The sequence below is a fragment of the Oncorhynchus mykiss genome, chromosome 11 (assembly GCF_013265735.2).
Source record: "Oncorhynchus mykiss isolate Arlee chromosome 11, USDA_OmykA_1.1, whole genome shotgun sequence".
NCBI classification, from domain to species: domain Eukaryota; kingdom Metazoa; phylum Chordata; class Actinopteri; order Salmoniformes; family Salmonidae; genus Oncorhynchus; species Oncorhynchus mykiss.
The window spans coordinates 6,389,845-6,404,074 of record NC_048575.1 but is presented as its reverse complement, the minus strand read 5'-3'; the positions used below and the strand labels follow the sequence as shown (position 1 = coordinate 6,404,074).

At 43.5% G+C, this 14,230-nt stretch overlaps 1 protein-coding gene across 3 annotated transcripts in view; it reads right to left on the bottom strand.

Annotated features, from left to right (window-relative positions):
* LOC110536538 overlaps window positions 1-14,230 on the bottom strand; it is a 101,049-nt gene that overhangs the window by 76,418 nt on the left and 10,401 nt on the right. For 2 of the 3 annotated variants that reach the window (XM_036934740.1, XM_036934742.1), the window contains exon 4: window positions 9,352-9,411. The exons of the other annotated variant lie outside the window; for it this stretch is intronic. In XM_036934740.1, the coding sequence (XP_036790635.1) occupies window positions 9,352-9,411 (60 nt within the window). The remainder of the gene's footprint in view (window positions 1-9,351; window positions 9,412-14,230) is intronic. 3 annotated transcript variants of the gene reach the window in all.

Genomic DNA, 14,230 nt, shown 5'->3' with positions numbered 1-14,230 from the left:
GGGACCCTCTGCACACATCAACAACAGTCACCCACGAAGCATCGTTACCCATCGCTCCACAAAAGCCGCGGACCTTGCAGAGCAAGGGGAACCACTACTTCAAGGTTTCAGAGCAAGTGACGTCACCGATTGAAACGCTAATTAGCGCGCACCACCGCTAACTAAGCTAGCACCACCGCTAACTAGCTAGCCGTTTCACATCCGTTACACACGTCTGGGACCTGTTGGATCGGAGGGTGAGGGCTACGGCCATTCCCCCCAGAAATGTCCGGGAACTTGCAGGTGCATTGGTGGATGAGTGGGGTAACATCTCACAGCAAGAACTGGCAAATCTGGTGCAGAACATGAGGAGGAAATGCACTGCAGTACTTAATGCAGCTGGTGGCCACACCAGATACTGACTGTTACTTTTGATTTTGTCCCCCCCTTTGTTCAGGGACTCATTATTCCATTTCTGTTAGTCACATGTCTATGGAACTTGTTCAGTTCATGTCTCAGTTGTTGAATCTTGTTATGTTCATACAAATATTTACACATGTTAAGTTTGCTGAAAATAAAGGCAGATGACAGTGAGAGGACGTTTCTGTTTGTTGCTCTGTTTATAAACCACACACTGTACGTACACAGATGGAAACATGTATTTGTATGTGGTTGGTATAGTCTTAAAATACCAAGAATTGGCCCTAAAAACATTTAATTTTGTCATAATATATATTTTTTATAGCAGCTGATTAACGTTTCAATACCTTGTTAAGTGCAACTTTATATTCTGCAAGAAAATCATACAATTAATTAACAGTAAGAGTTGCTGACTGAGAATGAATTGCTCTATAAGTTACCAACGTAGCAATAGCTGCCTCCTACACATCGCCTAGTCTAGCTAGCTCATTGCTAGCACATTAAGATGAACAGTATGGAGGCCTAAGTGACATTCAGTGGAGCAGAGAATCATTTCGCTTGTCTGAGCTCAGAGCCTAGCAGCCTGGTTTGACTGTGATTACAGAGGACAGACTCCAACAATGGTGTTGGGCCGACAAAGATCCTCTCCGTTTCACATGAAGCCTGGGCAAACACCTCTCAGTGCTGGGTCCTCAGACCTGTACTTCTCTGCGCTGCTCAACAGTAACAGTTTGCCCCCCTCACTTATGGCCCTTTTGTGATCCTGAGGGAACCAAAAGTCCTATGGGCATTGTTTGCCAGCGACCACTCAAGCAGATACACAGGCCAGCGCAGACAAAGGGGGTGTCACCCTAGGATCCTAAATACATACACCTGCTCGCCGTTCAGCCGCTTACTGTACACATACAAGAGACGAACATGTTAAAAGCAACTGTGTGACATTGTATAGGGAGGACCTGAATAATGGGTGGGAGGAACAAGGTCAAAAGCTTGTTTGCAATGTTCAATTCAGAGTATAGAATGACATTACCGCATTAGTTACCTCACTGGTGGAAGACATTGTTATTTGCATTGCAAATGTAACGATAAACATACATGTATACATGTATTTTACTTACACAAACATACCTAGGTCATGCATTAATAATTACCTGCGATGGTGTATACAACAACAACAACAACAACAACGGCAATATTGTCATTCTCTCAAGGCACCAACATTTTTTTTTTTTCAAGTGTGTTGATAGGGGACAGAACGCGGTCAGGACCATCAAGTAATTGGCATGCTCTTCCAGAATCTCCACGTGGGCGAGGATATTGGAAATGTTTTCAAAGCCTGACAACTTTTTTTTAACTAGGTCGGGAATCATTTATAACAGATTTTTTTCTGACATAACATACTGTAGGTACAGCAGATCCCCTTATTGTACGGGACACTTTTAAATGTGCCTTTAGGGGCCATGCAATTCAGTACTCATCTATAAAACAAAAGCCATTTAGATCAAAAGAGTCCGTATTAACAAAGGGAATTGAAGGACTAACAGTACAGTTAGATAGCAATAAAAACTGTACCATAGAGGCACAGAATAAGTTAGAGGAAAAACAAAAATAAATGGAGGAACTGATTCAAGAAAGATCCAGTGTAATATATTATAAAATAAAGAAAACTGGATGGATTATGGGGGAAAATGTACCAAATATTAATTTTTTTTTCAACACAGAAATGCTATCAGAAATATTTTACTGAAACTTATTACAAATGACAGTTACCTATGATTCACCAAATAATATTTGAAAGAGGAAATAAAGAACTCTTCAGTCATATCCCAGTTTACCCTGATTAACTCTTTAGTCATATCCCAGTTTACCCTGATTAACTCTTCAGTCATATCCCAGTTTACCCTGATTAACTCTTTAGTCATATCCCAGTTTACCCTGATTAACTCTTCAGTCATATCCCAGTTTACCCTGATTAACTCTTCAGTCATATCCCAGTTTACCCTGATAACTCTTCAGTCATATCCCAGTTTACCCTGATTAACTCTTTAGTCATATTCCAGTTTACCCTGATTAACTCTTTAGTCATATCCCAGTTTACCCTGATTAACTCTTTAGTCATATTCCAGTTTACCCTGATTAACTCTTTAGTCATATCCCAGTTTACCCTGATTAACTCTTTAGTCATATTCCAGTTTACCCTGATTAACTCTTTAGTCATATCCCAGTTTACCCTGATTAACTCTTTAGTAATTTCCCAGTTTACCCTGATTAACTCTTCAATCATATCCCAGTTTACCCTGATTAACTCTTCAGTCATATCCCAGTTTACCCTGATTAACTCTTCAGTCATATCCCAGTTTACCCTGATTAACTCTTCAGTCATATCCCAGTTTACCCTGATTAACTCTTTAGTCATATCCCAGTTTACCCTGATTAACTCTTTAGTCATATCCCAGTTTACCCTGATTAACTCTTCAGTCATATCCCAGTTTACCCTGATTAACTCTTTAGTCATATCCCAGTTTACCCTGATTAACTCTTCAGTCATATCCCAGTTTACCCTGATTAACTCTTTAGTCATATCCCAGTTTACCCTGATTAACTCTTTAGTCATATCCCAGTTTACCCTGATTAACTCTTTAGTCATATCCCAGTTTACCCTGATTAACTCTTCAGTCATATCCCAGTTTACCCTGATTAACTCTTTAGTCATATCCCAGTTTACCCTGATTAACTCTTTAGTCATATCCCAGTTTACCCTGATTAACTCTTCAGTCATATCCCAGTTTACCCTGATTAACTCTTTAGTCATATCCCAGTTTACCCTGATTAACTCTTCAGTCATATCCCAGTTTACCCAGTTGCCCTAGTTAAATAAAAATAAAAAATTCTCACACAGCTCATTTGGATAAATCATCAGACCTGCAACGACACTTCAACTGATATAATTCTTATTACTTACATTTTTTATGCATTTTCTGAAAACTGCATTGTTGGTTAAGGGTTTGTAAGTAAAGCATTTCACTGTGAGGTCTACTACACCTGTTGTATTCAGCATTTCACTGTAAGGTCTACTACACCTGTTGTATTCAGCATTTCACTGTAAGGTCTACTACACCTGTTGTATTCGGCATTTCACTGTAAGGTCTACTACACCTGTTGTATTCAGCATTTCACTGTGAGGTCTACTACACCTGTTGTATTCAGCATTTCACTGTAAGGTCTACTACACCTGTTGTATTCAGCATTTCACTGTAAGGTCTACTACACCTGTTGTATTCAGCATTTCACTGTGAGGTCTACTACACCTGTTGTATTCAGCATTTCACTGTGAGGTCTACCTACACCTGTTGTATTCAGCATTTCACTGGAAGGTCTACTACACCTGTTGTATTCAGCATTTCACTGTAAGGTCTACTACACCTGTTGTATTCAGCATTTCACTGTGAGGTCTACTACACCTGTTGTATTCAGCATTTCACTGTAAGGTCTACTACACCTGTTGTATTCAGCATTTCACTGTGAGGTCTACTACACCTGTTGTATTCAGCATTTCACTGTAAGGTCTACCTACACCTGTTGTACTCAGCATTTCACTGTAAGGTCTACCTACACCTGTTGTATTCAGCATTTCACTGTAAGGTCTACTACACCTGTTGTATTCAGCATTTCACTGTAAGGTCTACTACACCTGTTGTATTCAGCATTTCACTGTGAGGTCTACTACACCTGTTGTATTCGGCATTTCACTGTAAGGTCTACTACACCGGTTGTATTCAGCATTTCACTGTAAGGTCTACCTACACCTGTTGTATTCAGCATTTCACTGTAAGGTCTACTACACCTGTTGTACTCAGCATTTCACTGTAAGGTCTACCTACACCTGTTGTATTCAGCATTTCACTGTAAGGTCTACCTACACCTGTTGTATTCAGCATTTCACTGTAAGGTCTATTACACCTGTTGTATTCAGCATTTCACTGTGAGGTCTACCACACCTGTTGTATTCAGCATTTCACTGTAAGGTCTATTACACCTGTTGTATTCAGCATTTCACTGTAAGGTCTACTACACCTGTTGTATTCAGCATTTCACTGTAAGGTCTACTACACCTGTTGTATTCAGCGCGTGTGACAAATACATTTTGGGATTTTATTTGATGCGTTGAAACCTCGGGTACAACCACTCTACATCGAATGTAAAAGAACTGATACGATATCTATAGGAGGGACTTAGAGCAGGGAATTTAGAAGGGTCATGTAGTCATGACTTTTTAATGAGGTTGTTATAAATATAAATAAGTGATGACTACTCTTTGGTTTCTAGTTCCATTACATGACACAATATTTGGGTGGCGGTTAGGCCACAAGTTCTAATTGAAAGGTCAAATAGTATGGTCAAGGGTCAAATGGTATGGTCAAAGGTCAAATAGTATGGTCAAAGGTCAAACGGTATGGTCAAAGGTCAAATGGTATGGTCAAAGGTCAAATGGTATGGTCAACGGTCAACGGTCAAATAGTGTGGTCAAAGGTCAAATAGTATGGTCAAGGGTCAAATAGTACGGTCAAAGGTCAAATAGTATGGTCAAAGGTCAAACAGTATGGTCAAAGGTCAAATAGTATGGTCAAAGGTCAAATAGTATGGTCAACGGTCAAATAGTATGGTCAAAGGTCAAATAGTATGGTCAAAGGTCAAACAGTATGGTCAATGGTCAAATAGTATGGTCAACGGACAAATAATATGGTCAACGGTCAAATAGTATGGTCAAAGGTCAAATAGTATGGTCAAAGGTCAAACAGTATGGTCAAAGGTCAAACAGTATGGTCAATGGTCAAATAGTATGGTCAACGGACAAATAGTATGGTCAACGGACAAATAATATGGTCAACGGTCAAATAGTATGGTCAAAGGTCAAATGGTATGGTCAAAGGTCAAATGGTATGGTCAACGGACAAATAGTATGGTCAACGGTCAAATAGTATGGTCAAAGGTCAAATGGTATGGTCAAAGGTCATATAGTATGCTTTATCTGTATTCAACTTGTTGCCTCTGGACAACATATCGATTTTTTTGTAATTTACACAATTAGCCAACCATGTTGAAGGCACGGCATGCTGAAACATTCTCTAAATGCTTGTAAGATGTGCGACTCCACACATCAAGAATGTTTTGGGTGAGTGGTCTTCAAATCGCCTCAATCACTAATCTATGAAACAGTACGGCACACTTAACAAGTTAACCCTTCTTCTGTGTTGTGAGTCTGTATGTTGTCAGTGCTGTGTCTTTTATGTTGTGGAAACACATTTGATCCTGTGCCCATCAACCCGACGGCAAATACTGATACAGATTACAGACTTTCACTCTCTGAACTCTCCTGTCGTCACTTCCTTATCCCATGTCCACAAACATGCTGTTGATGCATCATTGTACTCTATAGCGGTAAACTAAGGTGCTTCTCTGGCCAGAGGTTTCATATATATGGGGCGACTTCCTGATTGACGACCTCAAGGTAAAAGAGTTTAGCAGGACATAAGGGCCTTAGCGTGATCTTGTGGCGTGATTAAAACCGGAGCCCGTCTAGGGCCCCGACGGTTGGCCGTATTGCTGACGTACATTGAGCATGAGGTTAGGTTCCTGGAGACATCCTCTTCCTCATTCTTCACCCATATATAGAGCTGAGGACAGAAGTGGCAGACATGTCTTACCAAAGTACTTTCCTGCTTTGTGGCAGAAAGGCCACAATAACAGAGCCTAAACAGAGCCATAGCAACGCCATAGCAACGCCATAACAGAGCCATTACAGAGAAATAACAGAGAAATAACAGAGAAATAACAGAGAAATAACAGAGCCTAAACAGAGCCATAGCAACGCCATAACAGAGCCATAACGGAGCCATAACAGAGCCTAAACAGAGCCATAGCAACGCCATAACAGAGCCATAACGGAGCCATAACAGAGCCTAAACAGAGCCATAGCAACGCCATAACAGAGCCATTACCGAGCCTAAACAGAGCCATAGCAACGCCATAACAGAGCCTAAACAGAGCCATTACAGAGAAATAACAGAGAAATAACAGAGAAATAGAGCCTAAACAGAGAAATAACAGAGCATAAACAGAGAAATAACCAAGCCTAAACAGAGCCATAACAGAGCCTAAACAGAGCCTAAACAGAACCATAACCGAGAAATAACAGAGAAATAGAGCCTAAACAGAGCCTAAACAGAGCCATAACAGAGAAATAACAGAGAAATAGAACCTAAACAGAGAAATAACCGAGCCTAAACAGAGAAATAACAGAGCCTAAACAGAGCCTAAACAGAGCCATAACAGAGAAAGAACAGAGAAATAGAGCCTAAACAGAGCCTAAACAGAGCCATAACAGAGAAATAACAGAGCCAAAACAGAGCCATAACAGAGAAAGAACAGAGCCATAACAGAGCCTAAACAGAGAAATAACAGAGCCAAAACAGAGCCTAAACAGAGCCATAACAGAGCCTAAACAGAGCCATAACAGAGCCTAAACAGAGCCAAAACAGAGCCTAAACAGAGAAATAACAGAGCCAAAACAGAGCCTAAACAGAGAAATAACAGAGCCAAAACAGAGCCTAAACAGAGCCATAACAGAGCCTAAACAGAGCCACAACAGAGCCTAAACAGAGCCACAACAGAGCCATAACAGAGCCTAAACAGAGCCATAACAGAGCCTAAACAGAGCCACAACAGAGCCATAACAAAGCCATAGCAGAGCCTAAACAGAGCCATAACAGAGCCTAAACAGAGCCACAACAGAGCCATAACAAAGCCTAAACAGAGCCATAACAGGGCCTAAACAGTGCCATAACAGAGCCACAACAGAGAAATAACAGTCACAACAGAGCCACAACAGAGAAATAACAGAGTCACAACAGAGCCATAACAGAGAAATAACAGAGTCACAACAGAGCCATAACAGAGTCACAACAGAGAAATAACAGTCACAACAGAGCCATAACAGAGAAATAACAGAGTCACAACAGAGTCACAACAGAGTCACAACAGAGAAATAACAGAGTCACAACAGAGAAATAACAGAGCCTAAACAGAGCCATAACAGAGAAATAACAGTCACAACAGAGAAATAACAGAGTCACAACAGAGAAATAACAGAGTCACAACAGAGAAATAACAGAGTCACAACAGAGAAATAACAGAGAAATAACAGAGAAATAACAGTCACAACAGAGAAATAACAGAGAAATAACAGAGAAATAACAGAGTCACAACAGAGAAATAACAGAGTCACAACAGAGCCATAACAGAGCCATAACAGAGCCTAAACAGAGCCATAACAGAGAAATAACAGAGTCACAACAGAGAAATAACAGAGTCACAACAGAGCCATAACAGAGAAATAACAGAGAAATAACAGAGCCATAACAGAGCCATAACAGAGTCACAACAGAGAAATAACAGAGTCACAACAGAGCCTAAACAGAGCCACAACAGAGAAATAACAGAGTCACAACAGAGAAATAACAGAGCCTAAACAGAGCCATAACAGAGCCTAAACAGAGCCTAAACAGAGCCATAACAGGGCCTAAACAGTGCCATAACAGAGTCACAACAGAGCCATAACAGAGCCATAACAGAGAAATAACAGAGCCTAAACAGAGCCACAACAGAGAAATAGCAGAGCCTAAACAGAGCCATAACAGAGCCACAACAGAGCCACACTGACAGATGGGGCTAATGAAACATATGGTCCGGAAATGAAAATGAGCGTGAAATGTGATGTAGAGGCCTGACCTGATCCCACTGGCTACATTAGATAGGCAAACATACCTCCCTACATGATCGTCATGTTTTATTACAAGTTCAGAAATCCACTAAGGCCAAGTGTGACTCCGGTAGACGTCTACAACACTATCAGCGCCTAGCTTAAATCTCTAGATTGGATTAGGTTTCACAACTCAGTCTCGAATCTTTCAGCGCGGGATGCTTCATCTCAAGAGAGCCCGGAAAACAGACTTGATTTGATAAATGAAAAGACCCTCTTGCGTTGATAAATGTCAGCCAACTGAGACACTCTACGAACATGCCCAGGCTTGTATTTGATCAACCCTCAGTGACGGACATAACCAGAGGTGGCAAAATAAACAAAACGTGACGTGGAATTGTCTTATTTTAGGAGGTTCCCTTTTGACCCCGTTACTCCTCTGCCCTAATGCCTGTCCTTGTCCAGAGGAGGGAGGGGCAGGGAGGAGGTGTGAATGGGTGTGAGTCCAACGTGCCAGGCCCGTGGGGGCGTGACGACGGGCACGAAAGAAAGCTGATCAGTCAGCCATGATGAGCACGGCCTGCTTTATATCAAAGTCTGATGTTGAGCAGATGCTTGCTTTGCATCAACACAAAATCAAATCAAAATCAACACAAAATCAAATCAAACGGGCCTTTCTGAGTGAACGCCAACTAGAAAGAACGAGCCTGAATGTCACCGACTCAAGACCTATGGACATTTAAACACTTCCCACTGGACACAGACCTCAATTCAACGTCTATTCCACCGTTGGTTCCGCGCCGAAAAAACAACGTTGATTCAACCAGTGGGTGCCCGGTGAGTTTGGATTATTTTCCGTCATTTCGTTGAGCAAAACAACATTTATGTGGGTAAAGGGTCTCTTGTGAGATATTATTCATCTTTTAGAAACTTTGATGCTCCCATCTAAGTGCTACACCAGGGGAGGGCAACTCCAGTCCTGATTGGTGCCACTCCCCCTCCATCCCCCAGCCAATCACAGCTGATTAATCACATTGCGTTCTAAACTGAAGATCATGATTATGTGATTATTGGAGTCAGGTGGTGTTCTCTGGGGCCTGGGGGGTAAAACTGTGTCATCAATCAGGCCCTGGAGGACGGGAATTACCCTCCTCTGTGGTAGATTGTGGGTGGCGTTCTCTCTTGACACTAACCTTGTCTCGCGCTTCCAACACTGTGAAATCCACACAGCCACACTGATCTCTCTCTCTTCGCTGTAAAACAAAACAAAACAAGATACTGTAGATCTTTTTTACTGTATCTCTAGGCTAACGTCCCTTGATTCTGTCACACGTTTCATTATGTTGCCCAGATACCATGTCTGAAATGAAATCTTAACTTATTATTGTTATGGTGACCTAAAATCATTTTATGTAACTACAGTACATGACAGAAGTGTCCTGTCTTGGATTGAACATTTCATGACTCCAAAATACATGCCTTTTGCTGCAGTGGATCCATTTCAATGACCCCCCCCCCCCCCCCCCCCCCCAGTTCTTCAGCAAAGTCCCCCTTTCCTTTCCTGCAGCCTTACAGAAGCAGTTAGTTAGCAGGGATGCGATTCCCATGACTGATAGAGGATGGGGGGGGGGAAGCAGAGAAGAGCGGTTCTTTATTACTGGGCTCAGGGCTGAAGAAGGGCGTTCAACCCATCTGATCGTCATTACAGGCCCTATTGACTTCCACGGCCGGACGTCATTACCAGAAAGAGAGAACAAATCTGATAACGGAAAACATTGTCACATCTGAGAGATGGCGTGAAAGCGGATAGCGCAGAGGACGAGGAACAACGTGGACACGCTGTGTTACCTCATACTAGTAGTCATTCAGCAGATATTTTAGAGATTAATATACAGTCAACATATATAGTAGGCCTAAATACTACACAGGTGAACCCCACAACATTGGTGTTTCCAGCCCCACCTAGTACAGGACCTACAACATTGGTGTTTCCAGCCCCACCTAGTACAGGACCTACAACATTGGTGTTTCCAGCCCCACCTAGTACAGGACCTACAACATTGGTGTTTCCATCCCCACCTAGTACAGGACCTACAACATTGGTGTTTCCAGCCCCACCTAGTACAGGACCTACAACATTGGTGCTTCCATCCCCACCTAGTACAGGACCTACAACATTGGTGTTTCCAGCCCCACCTAGTACAGGACCTACAACATTGGTGTTTCCAGCCCCACCTAGTACAAGACCCACAACATGATGGTAAACCTGTCAAACGCATGTGTAGAAACCCAGAAATATGCATCTAATGTTATCTTTACAGAAGCAACGTGTGTCCTAGACATTATTTGGGTCTGTCTGCAATTACCCTTCCTAATATACGGTAGTAAGCACATTCCTGTATGATTGGAGAGCAGCACAGAGCTCTATTAAGGCTGAACGGTCTCTTGTTCTGTGGGCTACACTGCCAGAGCAGAGTAGAATAAGGAATGAAGGCAATGGAAGCACAAAGACCAAAGAGGATGTTTAATTCATCACATTGTAAATATTTAATTTGTTTACTAATTAAACCTGGGCTTTGTGACCCGCCATAAAACATGAATGGGATTTACATCTCTCTGCTCTGACAACACACAGAGACAGAGGATTACATCTCTCTGCTCTGACAACACACAGAGACAGAGTATTACATCTCTCTGCTCTGACAACACACAGAGACAGAGTATTACATCTCTCTGCTCTGACAACACACAGAGACAGAGTATTACATCTCTCTGCTCTGACAACACACAGAGACAGAGTATTACATCTCTCTGCTCTGACAACACACAGAGACAGAGTATTACATCTCTCTGCTCTGACAACACACAGAGACAGAGTATTACATCTCTCTGCTCTGACAACACACAGAGACAGAGTATTACATCTCTCTGCTCTGACAACACACAGAGACAGAGTATTACATCTCTCTGCTCTGACAACACACAGAGACAGAGTATTACATCTCTCTGCTCTGACAACACACAGAGACAGAGGGATTACATCTCTCTGCTCTGACAACACACAGAGACAGAGGGATTACATCTCTCTGCTCTGACAACACACAGAGACAGAGTATTACATCTCTCTGCTCTGACAACACACAGAGACAGAGGGATTACATCTCTCTGCTCTGACAACACACAGAGACAGAGGGATTACATCTCTCTGCTCTGACAACACACAGAGACAGAGTATTACATCTCTCTGCTCTGACAACACACAGAGACAGAGGGATTACATCTCTCTGCTCTGACAACACACAGAGACAGAGGGATTACATCTCTCTGCTCTGACAACACACAGAGACAGAGTATTACATCTCTCTGCTCTGACAACACACAGAGACAGAGTATTACATCTCTCTGCTCTGACAACACACAGAGACAGAGTATTACATCTCTCTGCTCTGACAACACACAGAGAGGTCATGGACAATGACGTTTAAAAAAAATAGTTTTGGGTAGGGCTGCACAATTAGAGATGCACTCCGGGATCTTAAGCACAACAAATTGGTTATCACATAAATTGCTACATTCGTAACATGTCTAACGAAATGAATGACATAGTACACAATTGGATGACATAGTACACAATTGGATGACATAGTACACAAAAAAAAGAGGACTACTTTTGGTTTGTGAGCAACACATTCAAAACTACTAAATTATACACATTTTCCAGAGTGCATCTTTAATCAAATTTTAATCAGGATTGCAATATTGACATGTGCAATATCCATATTCAAGAGGCTGCAAACACCGTGAATATAACATTTGAATGTAATAAGGGTCCCCTGGGAAGAGCTCTGACCAACACCTTGGTTCCTACCCTGTCATAACAACTTCTACAGTCCCTGTCTGTCAACACCAACCATTGAATCAGTAAACAAATTGCATTTATATGATTCCAACAGTTCAACCGAGTGTTTTGATCTATATTGCAAGTAAAATAGCAATTTCATTATTTTCCCATATCGTGCAGTCTTAGTTTTGTGAGCCTCTATTGTAGATTAGAGACCTGACTAGGCTAACCTAATCATACCGTGATGAAATCCAGGAATCCCCAAGTCCTCATCTCATGCTGGCACAACAGTCTTAGCACCTGTACCCAGCGGGTCCTCTTCTTCACAACAGTCTTAGCGCCTGTACCCAGCGTGTCCTCTTCTCCACAACAGTCTTAGCAGCTCTACCCAGCGGGTCTTCTTCTCCACAACAGTCTTAGCACCTGTACCCAGCGTGTCCTCTTCTTCACAACAGTCTTAGCGCCTGTACCCAGCGGGTCCTCTTCTTCACAACAGTCTTAGCACCTGTACCCAGCGGGTCCTCTTCTTCACAACAGTCTTAGCACCTGTACCCAGCGGGTCCTCTTCTTCACAACAGTCTTAGCAGCTGTACCCAGCGTGTCCTCTTCTTCACAACAGTCTTAGCGCCTGTACCCAGCGTGTCCTCTTCTTCACAAAAGTCTTAGCACCTGTACCCAGCAGGTCCTCTTCTCCACAACAGTCTTAGCACCTGTACCCAGCGTGTCCTCTTCTTCACAACAGTCTTAGCACCTGTACCCAGCGGGTCCTCTTCTTCACAACAGTCTTAGCAGCTGTACCCAGCGGGTTCTCTTCTTCACAACAGTCTTAGCAGCTGTACCCAGCGTGTCCTCTTCTTCACAACAGTCTTAGCGCCTGTACCCAGCGTGTCCTCTTCTTCACAACAGTCTTAGCGCCTGTACCCAGCAGGTCCTCTTCTTTACAACAGTCTTAGCAGCTGTACCCAGCGGGTCCTCTTCTTCACAACAGTCTTAGCAGCTGTACCCAGCAGGTCCTCTTCTCCACAACAGTCTTAGCAGCTGTATCCAGCGGGTCCTCTTCTCCACAACAGTCTTAGCAGCTGTACCCAGCGTGTCCTCTTCTCCACAACAGTCTTAGCAGCTGTACCCAGCGGGTCCTCTTCTCCACAACAGTCTTAGCAGCTGTACCCAGCAGGTCCTCTTCTTCACAACAGTCTTAGCAGCTGTACCCAGCAGGTCCTCTTCTCCACAACAGTCTTAGCAGCTGTACCCAGCGGGTCCTCTTCTCCACAACAGTCTTAGCAGCTGTACCCAGCGGGTCCTCTTCTCCACAACAGTCTTAGCACCTGTACCCAGCGGGTCCTCTTCTCCACAACAGTCTTAGCGCCTGTACCCAGCGGGTCCTCTTCTCCACAACAGTCTTAGCAGCTGTACCCAGCGGGTCCTCTTCTCCACAACAGTCTTAGCAGCTGTACCCAGCAGGTCCTCTTCTCCACAACAGTCTTAGCAGCTGTACCCAGCATGTCCTCTTCTCCACAACAGTCTTAGCAGCTGTACCCAGCGGGTCCTCTTCTCCACAACAGTCTTATCAGCTGTACCTAGCGGGTCCTCTTCTCCACAACAGTCTTAGCAGCTGTACCCAGCGGGTCCTCTTCTCCACAACAGTCTTAGCACCTGTACCCAGCGGGTCCTCTTCTCCACAACAGTCTTAGCGCCTGTACCCAGCGGGTCCTCTTCTCCACAACAGTCTTAGCAGCTGTACCCAGCAGGTCCTCTTCTCCACAACAGTCTTAGAACCTGTACCCAGCGGGTCCTCTTCTCCACAACAGTCTTAGCAGCTGTACCCAGCGGGTCCTCTTCTCCACAACAGTCTTAGCAGCTGTACCCAGCGGGTCCTCTTCTCCACAACAGTCTTAGCAGCTGTACCCAGCGTGTCCTCTTCTCCACAACAGTCTTAGAACCTGTACCCAGCGGGTCCTCTTCTCCACAACAGTCTTAGCAGCTGTACCCAGCGTGTCCTCTTCTTCACAACAGTCTTAGCGCCTGTACCCAGCGTGTCCTCTTCTTCACAACAGTCTTAGCAGCTGTACCCAGCAGGTCCTCTTCTCCACAACAGTCTTAGCAGCTGTACCCAGCGGGTCCTCTTCTCCACAACAGTCTTAGCAGCTGTACCCAGCGGGTCCTCTTCTCCACAACAGTCTTAGCAGCTGTACCCAGCGGGTCCTCTTCTCCACAACAGTCTTAGCAGCTGT